Genomic DNA, 18,156 nt, shown 5'->3' with positions numbered 1-18,156 from the left:
CAATACCACGCATATATTGCATGTTCTTTCTCTCTCTCTCTCTAAATATATACATATATGCATACATGTATGTAAATACATATACATACATACATATATGTTAATACATATACATACATACATATATGTTAATACACATACATACAGATATGTAAAAATATAGAAGCATATGTAAATATACATATACACATCCAACCCCAATCCGCGAGAAACCTCCAACACAGCTTGTACCGGTAGCAGCGTAGTCGAAGTAAAGCAAGGGCCTTGGGCCAAAGGGTCCGGAGATGAGGCCTCCATGTCTTCTTCTCCTTTTTCTGCTCCCGCTGCTGCTGTTTCTGCCTTCGCTGCTGCTATTTCTGCCTTCGCTGCTGCTATTTCTGCCTTCGCTGCTGCTGCCTCTGCCTTCGCTGCTGCTGCCTCTGCCTTCGCTGCTGCTATTTCTTCTTCGGCTGCTGCTGCGGGGGATTCTACTCCCTTGGTTGGGGGTAAACTGGTTGCGTTCTAGGAAGGCCAGAGCCTCGCAGACTCCAGCCGCCGCGTTCGACACCATCTCCAAAGCCACAAACCTTGAAAGGCTGGGGGATGCGCACGGCTTTGCCTTCTTAAGGCGAGAAGCTGCGGCTGCAGTGACCTTCTCTACTCTGTCCAGTGCCTGTTCTAAACGTTGCCTTGGTCCGGCAACCCATCGCGCAAGTCAAAGCGGCTACTCGGCAGCCACGCAGTACTTTCAAAAAAGGTTTTTAAAGCCAAAAATAAGGTTTATGAGGACTAGAAGATCGAGTTTCCTCGAGCCATCGATCCGGAGCGAGCCCCCACATGGACGACGGAGCGGGGAACCTGCCACACCAACGAGAGTGCTCTTCCCCCTTTGAATGGATCTCCCATGCGCTGCATTCGGGGTAGCCGGGGCAAGTTGCTGCGACACCCTGAAGTAGAAAACAGCTTGGAATTTCTATTTAGGCATGACCTGCATTATTTGAGCCTCTGGCGGCATAGGCGGCGGCATTCTGCAGAGGGCCCGCAGGGGGCCTCTGCAGCGGAGTGTCGAGACACCCCAGGATGGTTCTGCAGCTCATGAAGCAACTCTGCCCTCGAGTGAGCCACGCCTTCCGTTTCGCGGCTATTGTTGATCCCGCCACTCCAGCTGTCTGCCAATGGAGTATCGCTGGCGGCTCGAGGGATCTATGGCCTCCGTTCAGGCACAGCAAAGGCAGCAGCAAGTCCAGGTGCAGCCTTCGGATCGGCTGCCCCCGAGGCTGCGGCAGTCCCCTTGATCGCCGGTGGTACAGAAACGCTGCAGAAGGCAACGAGCGCGAACTGCAGCAACAGCCGCAAGAGGAAGCAGGGGCCCCCCTACCAGCGCCAAGGCCTGCCGCAGCACGCGTTCTTCCTGCACCAGCTGCAGCAGAAGCGGCAACTCAAGACACAACTGCCGCTGCAGCAGCAAGGCGCAAATCCACATCGCTGGTGAATTTGCTACACATTGAAGACCTCGAATTCCAAGGCAGGCCCTCAGCTCCCTTTTGCGACTTTCTCTGGGTCGAAGCTAAGGGTGGACGCGGGGGTGCTCCAAGAGAGGGAGCCTTCAGGTGAGGCTTTAGAGGCTGAAATTCTTGCGGTAGTAAGGGTCTAAAGGCCTCAGATCTTCACAGCAGCCCTCAGCGACAGTAGCAGTGGCTGCTACTGTTCTTGCTCGTTGGGTGTCGCTCTCACTTTCCCCTTTTGCGAGGTAGCCGCGCGTCATCCCCCCGACTCACAGCGCGCACTTCATGCTGCCTCCCTCTAGGCATGACAGTGTGTTTCGTGCTTAGGTCGAGAGCCTTAGGCACAGGCCCTGGCTATGGAGGTCATGGCGGCTCGGTTGTACTGCGCTGCAGCAACAGCGTCAGCTGCTTTTTTACTGTGCAGCAGCTGATCGCTGCAGCAGCAGGGGGCGACGCGCAAGCCACAAGCAGAGGCTTGCATGCGCCCGACACCATCGTCAAGGTAGCTTTTAACTGCTTCGCACCCTCGTTTCAGGCTGTATGACTCCAGCCTTGTAGCCTTCGCAGCTGCCGCGGTATGCCAGCTCGTCTCACGTCTTGAAGGCGTTCAGGAGTTGTGCCTTTCCTCTTCCGTGTTTGCGTCTGCAGCTGCCCCCCGGTACGATCGTGAGGAAGCGCATGCTTCTCCCTGGCAAGAAAAGTGCAAGTGGACGTGCCATTAGAACTTCTGTCTTTTGGTAAGTCCACAATTAAGAGCTCTTTCAGGCTGTGTCAGCCTCTCGAGGACAAATTGCACTGCGCTCGCGCGCTTGCAGCGCCTCGGGGGAGGGGGGGACCGAAGGGTCAAATTGCGGTGTACAGCAACCTAATGTGGGGGAGGGGGGTCCGTGTTTTTAGCTGTTTGTGTGTGTATGTGTATGTGTGTATGTATATGTGTGTATGTAAATGTGTGTGTATGTATATGTGTGTATGTGTGTGTGTGTATGTATATGTGTGTATGTGTATGTGTGTTTGTGTCTACGCGTGTGTGTGTGTGTATGTATATATATATATATATATGTGGTATCTGTCTGTCTGTATGTGTGAGGTATCTGTCTGTGTGTTTTTGTGAGCTGAGTATGTATGAGTGTTTGTGTTAGCAGTGTCTGTCTGTCTGTATGTGGACGTGCAGGCAGCAGTTGTTAGAGGAGGGTCAATCGCTGGTTGTTGCCGCTGGTGGTCGTGGCGGAATTGCACCGTTGAATTTGAAGCAACAGAAGAAGAGACGCGCGCCAGAGGTGAGTTGCTAAGAGTATTCGACGCTTACGGATTAACCAAAGCAGAATGGCTGTGTGTTAAGGCTCCACAGGTGTGCTTTTCTCGCCACACACAAGGCTTTCACGCTCAAAGCTGAGGCTGGTATTTGTGTTATAGGGTGGGGAACGGATCTTTCTGGAGCTGGAATTGAGACTGAAGAATGACGTCGGCATTGTGGGGGAGAGCGCCGTCGGGAAGACGTCCCTGGTCTCGGCGCTGACAAGGTAAGGCGCTCTTTAGGGACTAAGAGTGCAGAGTGTTTTTTTTAAAAGCAAGCTTTATGTTGGTTTCAATGAAACACATTTGAGAAACTGAAAGTGTAGAGTGTTTTTTTTGAACAGGCTTCATGTTGGTTTTAATTAGACGAATTTGAGGAACTAAGAGTGTAGAGTGCTTTTTTCAGACAGGCTTCGTGCTCGTTTTTAATGAAACACATTTGAGAAACTAAAAGTGTAGAGTGTTTTTTCTAAAACAGGCTTCATGTTGGGTTCAATGAAACACATTTGAGAAACTGAAAGTGTAGAGTGTTTTTTTAATACAGGCTTCATGTTGGTTTTAATCACACGAATTTGAGGAACTAAGAGTGTAGTGCTTATTTATTAAACAGGCTTCTTATTAGCGTTTTTCTGGGGAATTAGGGCCTGACTAAAAGTCTTGTTTTTTAGAAAAGACATCATCCTTTTTGCGGATGTAGAGCAGCGCGGGTGTGTTGGGAGCAAAGGCGTGTTTCTTTCTTTTGCAGCTATCAGTCACGCATAGGTCCTGGAGGCTTCCAGACGCGGAGGCCTCATTTGGCAGCGCTTCGCTGGGTAAATGGTGAGGAGGCGGTCCTTTTAGACAGTCCAGCACTCTTTCCGGAAGCACACAAAGTAAGTCTCCTCGGTTCCCATACTGTTTTGCGTGTGCTTGTTCTTCGCGACAAACTGCGACAGCGTCGGGCATGCAGGGTCGGAGCAACGTGGGGCTTTGCGTGGGCGCGCTTGGAGGGGGAGAAGGGGGCACCATCGCGACGGTTTGAAAAGATATGAATGCCGCTATTGCTGCAGGACAAGCGGCTAGGATTGCGCATTCTGCGGCACTTTTATCGATCGCGGGTATTCCTTTACGTCGTCGACCCTACAATTACGCAGCACCACCAAGACCAACGTTTGCTGCTCGCCCAGCCACAGCAGCAGCAACGACAGGCCTTGCTGCGAGCCGATAAGGGCCCCCACGGCGAACCATTTCTTCCTGAAGAAACGCAGCAGCAACAAGAGCAGGCGCAGCAACAACAAGAGCAGGCGCAGCAGCAACAAGAGCAGGCGCAGCAACAACAAGAGCAGGCACAGCAGCAACAGGAGCAGGCGCAGCAGCAACAAGAGCAGGCGCAGCAGCAACAACAAGAGCAGGCGCAGCAACAACAAGAGCAGGCGCAGCAACAACAAGAGCAGGCGCAGCAGCAGCAACAGGAGCAGGAACTTGAGGAAGACCGCCTTCTGGATGTTTATGGGAAGCTGTCGTCGGACGTTTTTTGCCAGTTTTTGCGGCTGCGCCGAGAACTTCGTCTCTCTGATGTGCACTTTCATCGCAAATTAGAACTTGTAGGCCACTCGAGCCTAAGTCTATCTACTGTCCAAACTGACGTTGGGGGGGCGCTATCGCTTTCCGGTGTCATTGCTGCACTGCTTTCCACCTGTGTGTGCACAGGTGGTTGTTTCGAAGTGTGACGCGTTGGGTCACCAGCCTCTGCTAGCCGTCGATTCGCTGTATCACCGCATGCAGCACTTTTTCCCAGGGGTTCGCGTTTTAGGTGCGGCAGGAAGGAAGCGCTTACAACCTCGGCGCCGCTGCCGAGAAAGGGAGGGAGGGAGGACAGTGACAAAAATCTTAAATATTTCTTAAAATCGAACTTCGCACGGCTTGCGCCAGCTTTTCTAACAGCAGGGGTGTCTGTCTGTGTCTGTGTGTGCCTTTCTCCTTGCTGCAGCGACCTCGTCCCGCTTCGGACTAGGCCTTGACGCAGTGGCTGCTGAGCTGCACAGCCTGCTTCTGCAGCAGCAGCAGCAAGAGAACATGCAACAGCAGCAGCTCGAAGCCCCACGGCGGAGACAGCGTGTCACACTGGAGGCAGACGCGCTCTCTCCGCTGTGGCCACCCTCGTGAACCCCCCTTTCCCCCTCCCTACCAAAGCTGGAGCGAATACTGCTTTATATATATAGACATGTATAAATACACATATAAGTTCTTCCTGCTGCGGTTGGCAATTGCACCTTCGGTCAGCACGGACGAAAGGACGCCCTCTAGTTTGAACCCCTAGAGAATGAACATTTGCCCTTTTTAAGGCACTGGCCGGCCCCTTGTATCTTGCTTGCTGATACTGATGCTGCTACTTCTTTACACGGCGCCTCCCCCCGCTTACCCGCCCTTATTTTTTACCTCCCTCTACCACCCCCCCCAAGGCGTCCCAGCACCTGACTTCCCCCTACTATGACGTTCCTAGGCACACAAAGACTCCACCCCCGCTGTTGCATGGGTGCCCAATGAAAAAGAACCCAAACTGCGGAAACTCTTGGAATCTCCTGCTCGTTGTCGTCATACTGCTGGCGAGAAAAAGGAAGGACACCACAAGGGGGCTAGCGGGGGGAAAGGAACGGCTTGAGGGGGAGCTGCTGTATCACACACGCGACGCCACCACTACAACCAGTCCTAAATACAAGCGCATGAGCAGCACGCATGCGTATCACACGTGGATCTGCCGAGCCACGCGCGCTAATTAATGGCTTGTCCTCCCTGGTGTATTGCATCATCCGCTTTTCTGCTCTAAAGGAAGGGGCCAAATCCATCCGAGATACCGTCTGAGGAGGGCGCGTCAGCCCGTCCCCTTGATGACGCTACTGCTGCATGAAAACAAACTCCCAGCGCTGCTGCTTTTCCCTCATTTCAAACTCCTCTCGGTAGCCAGATTGAAGTCGGAAATGCACGGAACATGGTGGTAGTGGACGATATCCTCAAGCGGCCCTAAAGGCACCCCGCTTGTCTCGACTTGCAGCGTTAGCTCATAGGCATTCTCCCACTGCCCGGAGAGCAGTTGTTGTTGGTACGGATGATGCTGTCGTAGTTGATCGCTCTGAAAGTTGCCCAAGGATTGCGCAGAGAGGCTGACGGAACGGATCCAGGCACGAAACTCGATAGGAACATTTCGCATTTGACAGCCAGGGGGAAGAGTGAGCGGCAGCCCTCCGTTGTAGAGTATGGCGTCTGATGCTTTGGATGCGGGAACCCCCGCAGCATCTCGGCTCGTCACTTCGGAGGGAAAGATCAACTTGATTTCGTTTCTTGATGCGAGCACCCGCGGCTCGAAGAGAACGGTTACTCTCCAGGTGCAGCTCTGAATCTCCCTGAATTCGTAGAGTGGCATTCCTTGCAGCGCAGGGGCCGCGGAAGTGGTCATGGCAGGAGGATTAACCCCCAACAGTTGCGTGAAATCAAAAGGCGCCTCGCAGGTCGACTTGTTTGGGAAGAACTCGTAGAAAGAACGGGGGTGCGAGAGGACCTTCACACCTTTGATAAACTGCTCGTTTTCGTGCACGCTCGTAAAGATGGGTGTCGGGCTCCTTGGATTGCACTCGCAGCGCGGGTTGAGGGGTATCGTTACACTCCTACTGTCGATCGATCCAGCAATGCGGCGGAGTTTAGAGATCATGGTACGAAAGGGATTCACGGGATGACGCGTCATATCCTCCATGAGAATTGACATAAATTGCGTGCTCGCGCGGCACATCACACCCACATTTCCCCATTTCAGCCTAAACCACTCATGGTCCGTAAGTTCCCCAATGGTGTACTCGTTTAGACAGGCCTGGTAGTCCTCTTTGGACGGCTTTACGGGAATAGAGGGCGTCACGCACGAGATGGGGTTTCCATACCCACTGCGTACAAGCAAAGGCCTGGCTACATCCCCCCCGGAAACAGTAGATACTGCCGCCAATCCGCCTACCGCTACGGCCACCCACGCCAGCACGAACCTGCCTGACGACATCTTGCGAAGCAACACGGAAACGGCTGCCATGCAACAAATGCAAAGAGGTGAGAGTAACTGTGCGGAAATCAGTAATTCCAAAGCTGTTCACCAAACTTGTTGGACGCCCGCGACGCACAATGGCAAGCGGGGGGGCACTCGATCCTCTCTCTCCCTTCTCCCGAGCGCAAAAAAGGATAATCAGCAACTAGGGTGTGAAGGACCGTCTATGCTTTCTGTTAAACAATCACAGAATTCGATAGCGTTGAAAAGAGGAGCTAAGCTCGCAAAATCAACACAGCTGGCAGAGTGACGAGCGTGCCACGGCTAAGGAAGCACCCCTCCTCTCTCATGATGATACCAGTGAGTTGGTTGAGCGGCACGAAACCCCACGGCAGCCGATTCCTAGCAGAATGGCGTACCCCCCTAAATCTTCGAATTGCGGTGTTAAGCGGGATAAAAAACCAATAGTAGCCGCAATATTACCTTATTACCGCCCACTTTACCGCGAAATAGAGGTCGACTGCGCGCCACGTAGGGGCACGATCGCGCAGTTGAGCTTCATCCTAGAAACGCTTTGCATCCCGACACCCAAAGCCTTACGTAGCACACTAGATACTATTAGTGTAATCTCCGGCAAAGACGAAGTGCTGACACAAATACATGCTCCAGCGAAAGCAGGTGTCTCACATCCTGCCTCCCCTCGCCTCTATGGTTTCCATGGTCGGTGATTTTTTTCGTAGCAAACAAAGAAAAAGCTTGTGTCAAACGTGCGTACGCGTCGTGCTGGAGGGGCACGCCTTCTCCCAACCGCCCTCTTGGGGGCCTTCCCCCCCCGCACTCTCCCCTTCCACTTTCCTTCCTCTTCACCCTCTCCTCCCTTCTGCTTCTCGCTACCTCATGCAAACGCTCTCCCCCTGAAATTTATGGTGCAAGAAGCGACAGCGCTCATGCCAGGGAGTCGGAAGAGCCTTTTTAGCTTAGAGTTGGCTCAGATTCTAGTACTGCTCCGTGCATTGCAGAAAAAGCGGACTTGGTTTCTGCAGCAAAGGCCCTGCAAGGGCAACTCCCGTTAACGCAGAGATGGAGCCAATCCTTTAAACCGCACTTCCAAATCCTGCAGTTCAGTTTCATGCCAAAACCTCGCATCCCCCGGCGGAGGTGCTTCTGCTAAACCCTGTAAACAGAGCCACGCGCACGGCGTCTGGCCACAAAAAAACTCATCCCCTCCCTTCCCCGCGTACCACACGTCGCAGACTCGGCAAGAATCTCCGCTTTCGGAGGGCAATTCATCCGCCGCAGACGCGGGCGAAGGGCGCGCCTTGGCCAAGCATTCGGTGAGCTCTCTTGAATTCAAATAGGATTTTCGGCACTTGGTGCTTCTGCACGTTGCTGACGTCTTTGCCGACTTCAAAGGGGTTGTCTACATGCAAAAAGCTGCTGCTGCTGGTGTAAGTACAGCTGGGGCTTGCGGGCACCGAGCGGATAGCGATGGGCTCCCCTTTGTATTCCTGGGAGTAAAAGCGGAAAAAGCGAAGCAGCAGCTCGCCTGCAGACGGCCCCGGCAACCGCTGGTGCTGAAGCAGCAGCGAATGGGCCTGTTGTTGCTTTTCTTGCGCTGCATCCGTTACCTCGCCACCATGAGCTTGCTGCTGTTGCTGCTGGATGACACCGGAAGCTGCAGCAGCAGCAGAGGCTGCTGCCGCAGCGGCAGCGGCTCGGTCTTCGGTGTGCTCCAGATACAGCTGCTCCATTTGCTGCTGCAGCACGCGCGGATCGCAGCAAAAGCGGCAATCGACGCCCTGTATGTACACCTGCTGTTGCTGCTCCTGCTGAGCCAGGTCTTGAAGCAGCGGCAGCAGCTTCTGCAGCTGCAGGAACCGAATCGCCATGAGGGTGAGCGAAAAGGAAGATAAGGTGCCTTCTGCTCGGCTGTTCATGCACCGGCTGCGCGCCCAGTGCTTGAGGGAGAGGCACAGCGTGCGAAGACGGGGCTCGAGGTGTACGTACACCCCAACCAGGCGGCTGTTAATGATTCCCAGCAAGTTGTTCACGCTGATGTCGCAGGCCAACTGTTGCTGCTGCCGCAACAGCACTTGTTGCTGCTGCTGTTGCAGCCGCCGGTTCCCCGGATGCCGCAAGCAGAGGGCAGTAGCAGCGGCAGCCACGCTGCTGCTGCGTGGAGCCCAGTGCAGCAACGGAATGACCGCATGGTATCGAGACTCGACGTAGTAACCCTTAACTTGCTGCAGGACGGCAGCAGCAGTTTTGAGAGCCTGCTGCTGCTGCTGTCTGGTGTTGCAGCCTGGTAACAGGAGGCACACGTCTATGTCTGCCGCAGCGGTCCATACACCCGAAACGCACGACCCGAAACCAGCAACCGAGACACCCCGCAGCTGCTGCTGGTGCCGCAACACTTGCTGTAACTGCAACAAAAAACTCGATAGAGAGTTCAAATGTGCAGCATTCGGAGGCTGCAGTTGCTGCTGCAGCTGCAACAGCTCCTCAGTTAGTGCCGCTGCAATGGCGTCCGAACAGCGGGCAGTATACACGTCCCGCGGGAGTACTAAAGGAAACGACAGGATGTCTTCATAGATGCTACTCGTCGTGGTGGTGTTTGTATCTCCACTACTGTTGCTGCTGCTCCCTTCATCATTGGTGGCCGTCGTGTTTCTATCTCTACTGCTGTTGCTGCTGCTCCCTTCATCATGGGTGGTCGTCGCATTTGTACTGCTATTTGTAGCAACCCCAGTGCAGTCCAAGCTGCTGCTGCCCCCGGATTCCGTTGCCACACCGCTTGCCGTCTGCTGCAGCCTTCGCAGCTGCGAGTCGTTCCACGGGGTCACCCTGAACGTGGGTGTTACTGCGGCCGATATGGGGGGAGCTGAGGGGGCTGCTGCTGCCGCAGGAGTTGCCGCTCTAAAGGGAGGCTGCACATGCCACAGACGAGGCCCCCCTGGGAGTTCGATAAAAATGCCAGAGGGAGAGGATCGTTTCCGACTAATGCTCCGTTCGTTCCTGCACCTTCGGAGCGCTGTATGCGCGCGTGGCGGTAGAAGCCGTGTTGCTGGAGCAACAAGGGTGCCTCTGGTGAAGATCTCCATCCATGTAGAGGAGACCCTTCAGAAGAGAGCTCCCCAAATGCGCACCCTCTCCCTCCCGTTGGCTCCGATTAGCTGCAAATAGAGACTTCTGTGGGATGTTGCCGCTGAACTGCGCGTCCTGCGAACATTTCGGTGAAAGTGCAACTCCGTGTTGCAAGCGGCTTCACTCTCCGAGCAGCAGCAGCGGCAGGGGGAAGGGGCTGCAGCCGCCACACCCTTGTTCCTGCTTGATATTAATTTCGCTGTAGAAAGTAAAACTTGTGCAGACTGCCGACATTTATCGTTCCCCCTCGTGCGGGTGTTCCGCCACTGCAGCCCCTCCGAGCCGCCTCGATGGGAGGGCCCCTCCAGGGGGCCCCCTCCCCCCCAACGAATGCAGAAGACGCCCTCCCTGCTGCTGCAGCCGCTGGTGCGGGCATTCAAGCAAAGAGGGCTGCCCCCTCGGGAGGAGACGAGTTGAAGAACAGCCCGCAGGAGACTCTTCTAGCCGCAGGAAGGGGCCTTCTAGGGGGTCTTGGGGGAGGCACCCTTTATGCAGCCGTGCAGTCCGTCAGACACGAGCGTGAGCTCCTGAACTAAGCTCGCCCGACTGCGGTTCTTGCTAAAAAAGCCTTCCCCGAGGGGTGTCATCAACCTCCACGCGGAATGCTCCCGAGGCAGCCTGCATGCTGCGTTCTGCCTGCAGGCCACCCAGCCGCCTTTATGTTCGGAGCTTGCGGGGCGTTTCTGGGAGTCATGGCGCTCACCACAACTCTGACACTCAGGAGCCAGAAGAAACACAAAAAAGGCCTCGTAAGTGCCTCTGGGAAACCCTCCCCCGCTCTAGGCGAGATCGCTCACTCCCAGGATTCAAGGGAGGGCGCTAACCCCAAAGCAATGAGAAGGGGCCCTTAGATCTTTCACGGGAGGCGGGAAGAAAGGGGTGCGGATTCGGGGCGTGGGGCACTTTGCTGAGAACTTCCTTGTGTGCAACATCCCGCATTCGTTTGTCTGCTTGCGCCTGCCGCCGCTGCTGCAGCGAAAGCTCCAGAACCAGCACATCAAGTCTATGAAATTTATGGTACGCCGCCCCGCCTCCTTAAGACCCCGTGTGTACGTACACCGCTAGCGGCTAGCTTCGCTACATCGTGGCAGCAGCGCGGGGCCTCTTTTTCTAGTGCCTCAAACCTTCGGTGCCCCTAGAATATCTGCATGCACCGCAGGATCTAGAATCTCTGGCCCCTCCCATACCCCCAGATGCGGCCACTGCGGAAGGCGAAAAGGCAGCGCAGCAGCTACTCGAACGGTATGGCTAGCGCTTGGCTAGCTCCGAGCGCCTTAGGATATGCGGGGAGCCCGTGTCGGGAAGAATTCGTTTCCCCAACTCCCCTCCCCGATTTGCAAAAAACTTCCACAGCCGTGTGCTTCCCTTCAAGCTGGGCAGTGCATGCGGCAAACAAAAAATGTTAAAGGATTCAGAGTCTACGGGAAGCCAGCGATAGGCGGCTCAGGTTTTTGCTGAGCCCGCTGGGGAAGCTGTTTCCATCCAGGCGTTGTTTTCTCTGAGCAGCGCATGCATCAGCCCCAGATATAAAAGGCCTTGCACACAAACACACTCTCTGTCTCTCTCTGTCTCTCTCGTCTTCGAGCGCTCGTCCCCCTCCTTCCCACAAACCGCTAATCCCAGAGCCTTGAACTCTCAAGCCTCTCTAAATCTGTAGACTCTCACCGTACAACGCCAATGACCACGGAAATGTCGTCGGGTTTTCCCCCCGAATGCCTTGGCAGCACACCCAGCAGTTCGCGCTCCTTCGTGGCGAACGGGCTGTCCCACTTGCTGTGTACAGACACCCCAAATATTGGCAGACCTCCTCCCTGTAACTGCCCATCGTCTGCCCCCGCGGCTTTCAGCTCAAGCAAGCCTATCCTTTGCAAGCCAGTATTCTCTCTCTCTCTACGGGCACATCTCTTTCTTTCCCTATTTATCTTTCTATTTTTCTCTCTCTATGCACGTGCACTTTCCCCCCTTTTTGACCTTAGGCTGGCGCCGGCCGGGGCAGCAGGGTGCAAGGACTTGCGTGGCTCACGGGCTCTGAGAGAGCCTCGCGCATAGGCGAGCGATTCGGCTAGCTGCCCGCTGCACAAAAGCGGCGCGCACACACTCCTCGCAAGACAGCGAATTTGCAGGCTTGTAGCCTGTGCAAACCACGAGGCAGCCGCCGCTTCCTTAAACTCGCTATTCCCGCACGGCTTGCATTGAACACTTTCACAGAATGCGCACTGCGGGATCCGGCTGTGAAGCGAGCTGCTCTAGCACTTGTTCATCAAACAAGTTGTCCCACACGCCTGCAGGAACAAAGCAGCACTTAGGGCGGCACGGATAATGGCGAAAAACAGCGTGTGAAATATATGCAGGGATACACACAAATATCTACATGGGTGCGCGGCTGCGCACTGTCTCGACACTTCCGCATGAGGAAACGCAGGGAAGAAGGCAGCTGAAACCCAGCTCTTCCGGAAACACAAGCTCCAAAGAGGGGCCGCTTCGCGTTCATAGTCTCGCGCACCGTCAGTTGCAACAAAAAGAATGTCGCCGGGTTCTGTAGGAGCCGTCTGTAGCAGAGCAACGGCAAGAGGCAGGCATGGTCACAACTAACAATCCCGCCATGAAGCCAAGAAGCCTTCTCCCTCGGCACCCGTACAATGCACAGCAGCTGCAGCAGCGAGAGAGGGAGAAAGGGCCTGCAGGCGAACAAATCCCCCCTTCCCCCACTTCACAACGCCGTGAGCTGCGGCATTCACACCAAACCCTCGTACGTGGTAGTGCAGCACCATCATCGGCACCTCGCTTACCAAAAGATGAGAATGCTCAGGAAGGTCTTTGCTACCGGTGCCGAGCTGCAACGGGAAGTTGAAGGCGTGGCATTGAAACTCACTCCTCGCAACGATGGTCTTGCTAGACGGCCTGACGCACCCCCCAACGTACCCTCAGCTTTTAAATTTATTGGCAAGCGGCAGGGCACCCGATAAACAAGCACGCACCTGTGTATGTATATGTATGTGTATATGTACGTGTGTATGTATATGTATGTGAATATGTATGTGTATATGTGTGTGTATGTATGTATATATATATGTATATATTTGTATGTATATAAATTATGAATATGTGAATGTATGTATGTGTCTTTGTCGCCGTTTGTCTCTGTCTACGTGTGCCGCAAGCCTTCCCTAGGCCCGTTCCTGGCTTCCCGCTGCGGCTGCTGCTAACTAAGAAGCTTCCAACAAGTCTAAACCGTTTTCTGAATTTGAATATCCTTTGAAACTTGCCGGTAGAGCAGAAATCCGGAGTCTCCTAGGTTAGCTGCACGAATCATCTTCCTCTCCCAATCGAGCAGCACCAAACAGCACGTGCTGTACGTACAGCGCATCACAAGGCGGATTTTGCGCAGACTTGAAGGCCAGCCTGAGAGGACTGCGTCCTAAAAGCTCGCAAGCCTTCCATCAAATAGGATTCCCCAAAGAAGCCCTCTATGCGCACCAAGATCCAACGGCGTGGGTGGCCAAGAACGCCTTCTTCATGGCAATGAGAGGATACACCGCAGCCTCTCCCCCTTCGTCAACCGCTGCAGCTATCCTGAAGGCACAAAACAGCACGCAGCGCTCAAGCTTCGGCAAAGACTGCTTCTATTGGCTGCTTTCCCACAAGGAACTGGCTTGCTGCTCATAGACACTGCAGCACAGTGCAGGGCTGAGTGCAGAAGGCAGCACCTGCTATCCGCTTTCAGCTGCACGCAGAACGTGGCAAGACGTGAAAACGGAATGTGCAAAGCGTCTCAGGCAGCGATCAGGAAAAAAGAGTTCATTAGGAAGGCATTTTGGAGTCATGCCCGGCATGTTTCAAACACCAGACAGCAGCCGCATCCAGGGAGCTTGAGCGCACTGGAGGGCAGTAGTTCAAAATGCAAAAAGCGCAACCACGCGATGACACCAGGCTGCTGCTACACACGATACGCGGCAGCAAGTGCCCTTTATGTTACCTCTTCACAAGTTCCTTCGAATAAAGACCCGCATCTACTCCTGACGATTCCCACCCGCCAACACCATCGGCAACTACCAAACACCTGCACGCACAAAGACAGCCAAAAGACAAACATACATGCATAGATCCAGATATACAAACATATACAAGCATATATGTACAAACAGATGCAAACAAATGTACACATGCTAACACATATACATACAAACACAAACATACAAACAGGTAGGCACAAACATATACAAACATACACATACAAACACCTACGAACATATACATACAGACATATACATACAAACATGAAAATATAACCATACAAACATGTACATACAAATACAAATACATACAAATACATACAAACATATGCATACAAATATATACATACAAACATATAGATACAGTCATAAGAGCATACAAGAATTCACACACACGCCCAAGAGAAAAAGTTGTTCATGATGTGCGCAGTGTAGTAGCTGCCCTTATGCCTCGAAGAAGCAAGAAGCAAAAGACGCCGTGTCTACAAGGCATCAAACATGAGGTCTCTCTGTCTGCCTCTCTGCCTGCCTATACATCAGCCAGCAGGCAGACAGACAGATAGACGTTATGTATTAGAGACGTTATATATTGGAGGACAAATGCCTCATTAGTAGTGGGGGTGCTCCACAGATATACCGAGTGCTGCAGAAGGCTGCATCTTCCCCTCCACGCTGCCGCTTTGCAGGGTGAGGTATCACAGCCTGGCTGCAAATCAAAAGGCCACATCACGAATTTCGAGGGAGTCATTCACGCACACAGCAGCCGAAGTTCGCTGGATACTCTACCGTGTGAGCCTGCTGCTCGCTGACACCACCCCTTCTGTGATGCTGCTGCTTACTGCGCATCCAAATACAGGGGGTACTTATGGCCTCGTCCTTGCATATGAAGAATGCCAGACTTCGCCCAAGGCGCTGCATCCGTAAAAATCCATCGGCTGCCCAGCTGTAGCGGCTGCTGCTGCGGAGAAAAGCCTCCGGCTCCTTTCGACAGTGCTGCGCATGCACCTGCTGCTGCTGTTGAGCCCGTCAAATGCGAGGCATGCCAGCGACAGGGTTGTTCCTGAAGATCACCCCTTAGAGCCCTCACACGGGGTGACAGCCATTCACTTCTGCTACTGCATGGCACTTGACGCGGCAGCGAGGCTGCTGCTGCTGCTGCTGCACGTGCAGTTTGACTCGCAATCATCGCAGCGTTCGTCTGGTGTCCATACACTGCAGCGATAGCTTTTACGGCAGCGCATCAAGCGGCCTGGCGGCTGCGCGTACTACCCTACTGTTTCCCTCTCTTGTTCTTGTGGCTGCTACTTGCAGCTGTCTGTGCTGCCTGTGCTGCAAGCTGCTAGAACCCGCCGTGAGGCGTGCAGCAACAGCCGAGGCACGATGGGTGAGGTTCCTTCCAGCGCATCAACTGCAGCCTTGCTGCTGTCACCCTCCTCCCTGTGCCTGGGTGCTGCTGCTGCTCCTGCTCCTCCTCCTCCTCCTGCTTGAGCCTCGATGCAGTTCGACAAATAAGAACGCAACGCGCCGTCGTAGAAGCCGCTTCCGCTGCTGCTGTTGCGAATGTGGGAACGGAGGCTACGGGGGGCATAGTATACGTGTCTGGATGGCAGCTTTATACCGCAAGGCGGCCGTTAGGGCTGCTGCCGCTGCAGACGCTTCCCGACATTCAAAGGCGGCGAATTAAACGCAAATATAGTCGAATTGAAGATATATTTAAGAGCGCACTTAGCCCGCGTGTGCCTGTGGTGAGGCTTCTGCTGCTGCGGCGGCTTTTGCGCTGTAGGAGGGGGCGGTCATCCCCGAGGCGGAGCTACGACGGCTGCTGCGGGTGCTGCTGCTGCTGCATGTGCTGCGTCAGCGGCAGCAGCAGCATTTTGTAGGGACAAAACTTGGCAGAAGGGGTTGTTTGAGTGGCAGCGAATCCCCCTGAAGCGGCGCAGAGCAGTAGAAACAGCAGCAACACGCCTCCCCGCCGCTACCCTGGTTCTAGTCGTGCAGCAGCAGGGAAGCAGCAGCTGCTGCTGTTGCTGCTGTTAGGGCCGTTGAGTACTTCCTACAGCAGCAGCAGCAGCAGGCAGAGAATGGCAGCGGCAGCCGCCAATGACAACCTGCAGATGCAGCGGGAGATTGCAGCAGTGTTTGCTTCTGCGGGCAGCAGCAACAACGAGGTGCAGCAGCAAGTGGCAGCGGCCCTCAACCGCATAAACGATGTTCCCAATGTATTTATCCATTACGCAGCAATCCTCGGGAGCTGCAGCTACTCCCAGGATGTGCGGCAAGTCGCAGGCTTAAGCCTGAAGACCTCTCTCCAACGCCAGCAAGTGCTGCAGCAGCAGCAGCTGCAGCAGCTGCTACCCCCGCTGCTGCAGGCGCTGCAGGAAGAAGCTCGCGATCTCCGTGCTGCAGCGGGATCAGCAGTCACGGCGTTGGTGTGTTGCCAGCAGCTGCCGCAGCAGCAGCTGCAGGAGCTGCTGCAGCAGCTGCTGCTGCTGCTCGATGCACCGCGCTTCGATGTCGCCGAGGGAGCTCTCAACACCCTCTCCAAGATCGCCGAAGACATGCTGCAGGGCGTTCGGCTGCAGCAGCTGGAGCAGCAGCAGCTGCAGCATCCCGAGCAGCTGATCGTCTTCATCCACTGGACGCAGCAGCAGCTGCTGCCGCGGCTGCTGCTGGAAGCGAACCCCTCTGCTGCCGCAAGCACATGCATTCATACGCCAGAGCAGCAGCAGATCCTGCAGCAGCAAGCCGTCTACACGCTCAACTTGTTCTCCGCAGCGCAGGGGTTCAGTGAAGGAGCTCCCTTCTTCTCCCTTTTCCCCGAATACTGGGGAGTCTTAGGATCCCTAGCTGCTGCTTCCAACCCAAAAACGCAACGCGCTGTCATCCAAGGCATCCTGCAGACTCTCGAAACGCGAGCAGCACCCGTCTTAGAGGCTGCTGGCCCTCTGACGGAGTTTTTCTTGCACTGCGGAGGAGCTGCAGACTATCAGCTGAAGCAAGATGCTCTTGAATTCTGGCCGGTAATTCAAGAGAATCTTCTCTTGATTTGCGCAGGGGCAGACTAGGGGAGAGTGTTAGAGGAGAAAGCGAAGTGGGGGGGTGCCAGGCGTCATGTACTCCTTGTTGACGAGCGTCGTCATTGTTGTTTCGGCTCGGGGTGGTATTACTGTTGTTGTTCTCGGTGGTAGTATTGTTGTTGTTTTTGGTGGTAGTATTGGTGTTGTTTAGTGTGGTATTATTGGTGTTTTTAGCGTGGTATCAATGGTGCTGTTTAGCGTGGTATCAATGGTGTTGTTTAGCGTGGTATTATTGGTGTTGTTTAGCGTGGTATTATTGGTGTTGTTTAGCGTGGTATTATTGGTGTTGTTTTCTGTGGTATTATTGGTGTTGTTTAGCGTGGTATTATTGTTGTTGTTTAGCGTGGCAGTATTGTTGTTGTTTAACGTGGTATTATTGGTGTCGTTTTCGGTGGTATTATTGGTGTTGTTTAGCGTGGTATTATTATTGTTGTTTAGCGTGGCATTATTCTTGTTGTTTAGCGTGGTATTATTGTTGTTGTTTAGCGTGGTATTATTATTGTTGTTTAGCGTGGTATTATTCTTGTTGTTCTCAGTGGTATTATTATTGTTGTTTAGCGTGGTATTATTGTTGTTTAGCGTGGTATTATTGGTGTTGTTTAGCGTGGCATTATTCTTGTTGTTCTCAGTGGTATTATTATTGTTGTTTAGCGTGGTATTATTCCTGTTATTGTTTTTGTTCTTGTTGTTATTGTTTTTGTCATTGTTGTGGTAAAGTAAAGGAAGGGGTGGGGTAAGCTTTTTTTTCTACGGAGTATGTGAGTGCTCTCACGGTTAGGATCCTTTCGTTCTACCTCCTCGCCTTCAAGGAGCCGCTGTTTTATGTGCGATTGCAGGCCATACTGCGCGAGGCAACGCATGCACCGCAAGAATTACAGCAACACGTGTTGCAGCAGATTCGTCAGCGGCTACCCCAACTTATCCCGCTGTTGGTTGCGAACACCGTTTACACCGAGGCTGATTTTCTCAGTAAGAAGCGTTTTGGGGGATGTTTTTACTGTCTGTTCATGTGTCAATCTGCCATTTTGTGTCGCATAGATACCGTAGTTTTGCTGCACGTGGCGTTTTGGCCAAGCCACGCGACTATCCGTGGAGCCATCTGCATGCGATGCTGCAGTAGTTGCAGTAGGAGGTGCTTCTGC

The 18,156-nt window shown here is 53.8% G+C and overlaps 3 protein-coding genes across 3 annotated transcripts; 1 reads left to right on the top strand and 2 right to left on the bottom strand.

Moving 5' to 3' along the window:
- The first annotated feature begins 761 nt into the window (after window positions 1-761).
- On the top strand, window positions 762-5,418 carry LOC34624027 (GTPase Obg). Its single transcript, XM_026335620.1, has 12 exons — window positions 762-854; window positions 1,145-1,283; window positions 1,361-1,589; window positions 1,812-1,986; window positions 2,133-2,221; window positions 2,656-2,761; window positions 2,898-3,004; window positions 3,523-3,649; window positions 3,827-4,261; window positions 4,467-4,569; window positions 4,747-4,892; window positions 5,260-5,418. Exons 1-12 carry the CDS (start codon window positions 762-764, stop codon window positions 5,416-5,418), a joined length of 1,908 nt encoding a protein of 635 aa, XP_026191405.1.
- A 276-nt stretch (window positions 5,419-5,694) lies between these two features.
- On the bottom strand, window positions 5,695-6,798 carry LOC34623349. The gene has a single exon (XM_022736475.2). The coding sequence runs from the start codon at window positions 6,796-6,798 to the stop codon at window positions 5,695-5,697; it is 1,104 nt and encodes a 367-aa protein (XP_022589330.2).
- Window positions 6,799-8,066: 1,268 nt separating this feature from the next.
- On the bottom strand, window positions 8,067-16,830 carry LOC34623346. The gene is made up of 15 exons (XM_026335619.1): window positions 16,700-16,830; window positions 16,374-16,443; window positions 14,777-15,135; window positions 14,575-14,643; window positions 13,901-13,984; window positions 13,402-13,497; window positions 12,714-12,825; window positions 12,426-12,473; window positions 12,142-12,225; window positions 11,948-11,997; window positions 11,590-11,697; window positions 10,004-10,107; window positions 9,102-9,733; window positions 8,481-8,849; window positions 8,067-8,348 (listed from the first exon to the last, which is right to left on the bottom strand). The coding sequence occupies exons 1-15, from the start codon at window positions 16,828-16,830 to the stop codon at window positions 8,067-8,069; spliced, it is 2,598 nt and encodes an 865-aa protein (XP_026191404.1).
- Between the last annotated feature and the right edge of the window lie 1,326 nt (window positions 16,831-18,156).

Source organism: Cyclospora cayetanensis, unplaced genomic scaffold (genome assembly GCF_002999335.1).
Source record: "Cyclospora cayetanensis isolate NF1_C8 unplaced genomic scaffold, CcayRef3 CcayRef3_contig_740, whole genome shotgun sequence".
NCBI classification, from domain to species: domain Eukaryota; phylum Apicomplexa; class Conoidasida; order Eucoccidiorida; family Eimeriidae; genus Cyclospora; species Cyclospora cayetanensis.
Note: the sequence above shows the minus strand (reverse complement) of the source record. Positions and strands in the feature narration are given on the sequence as shown.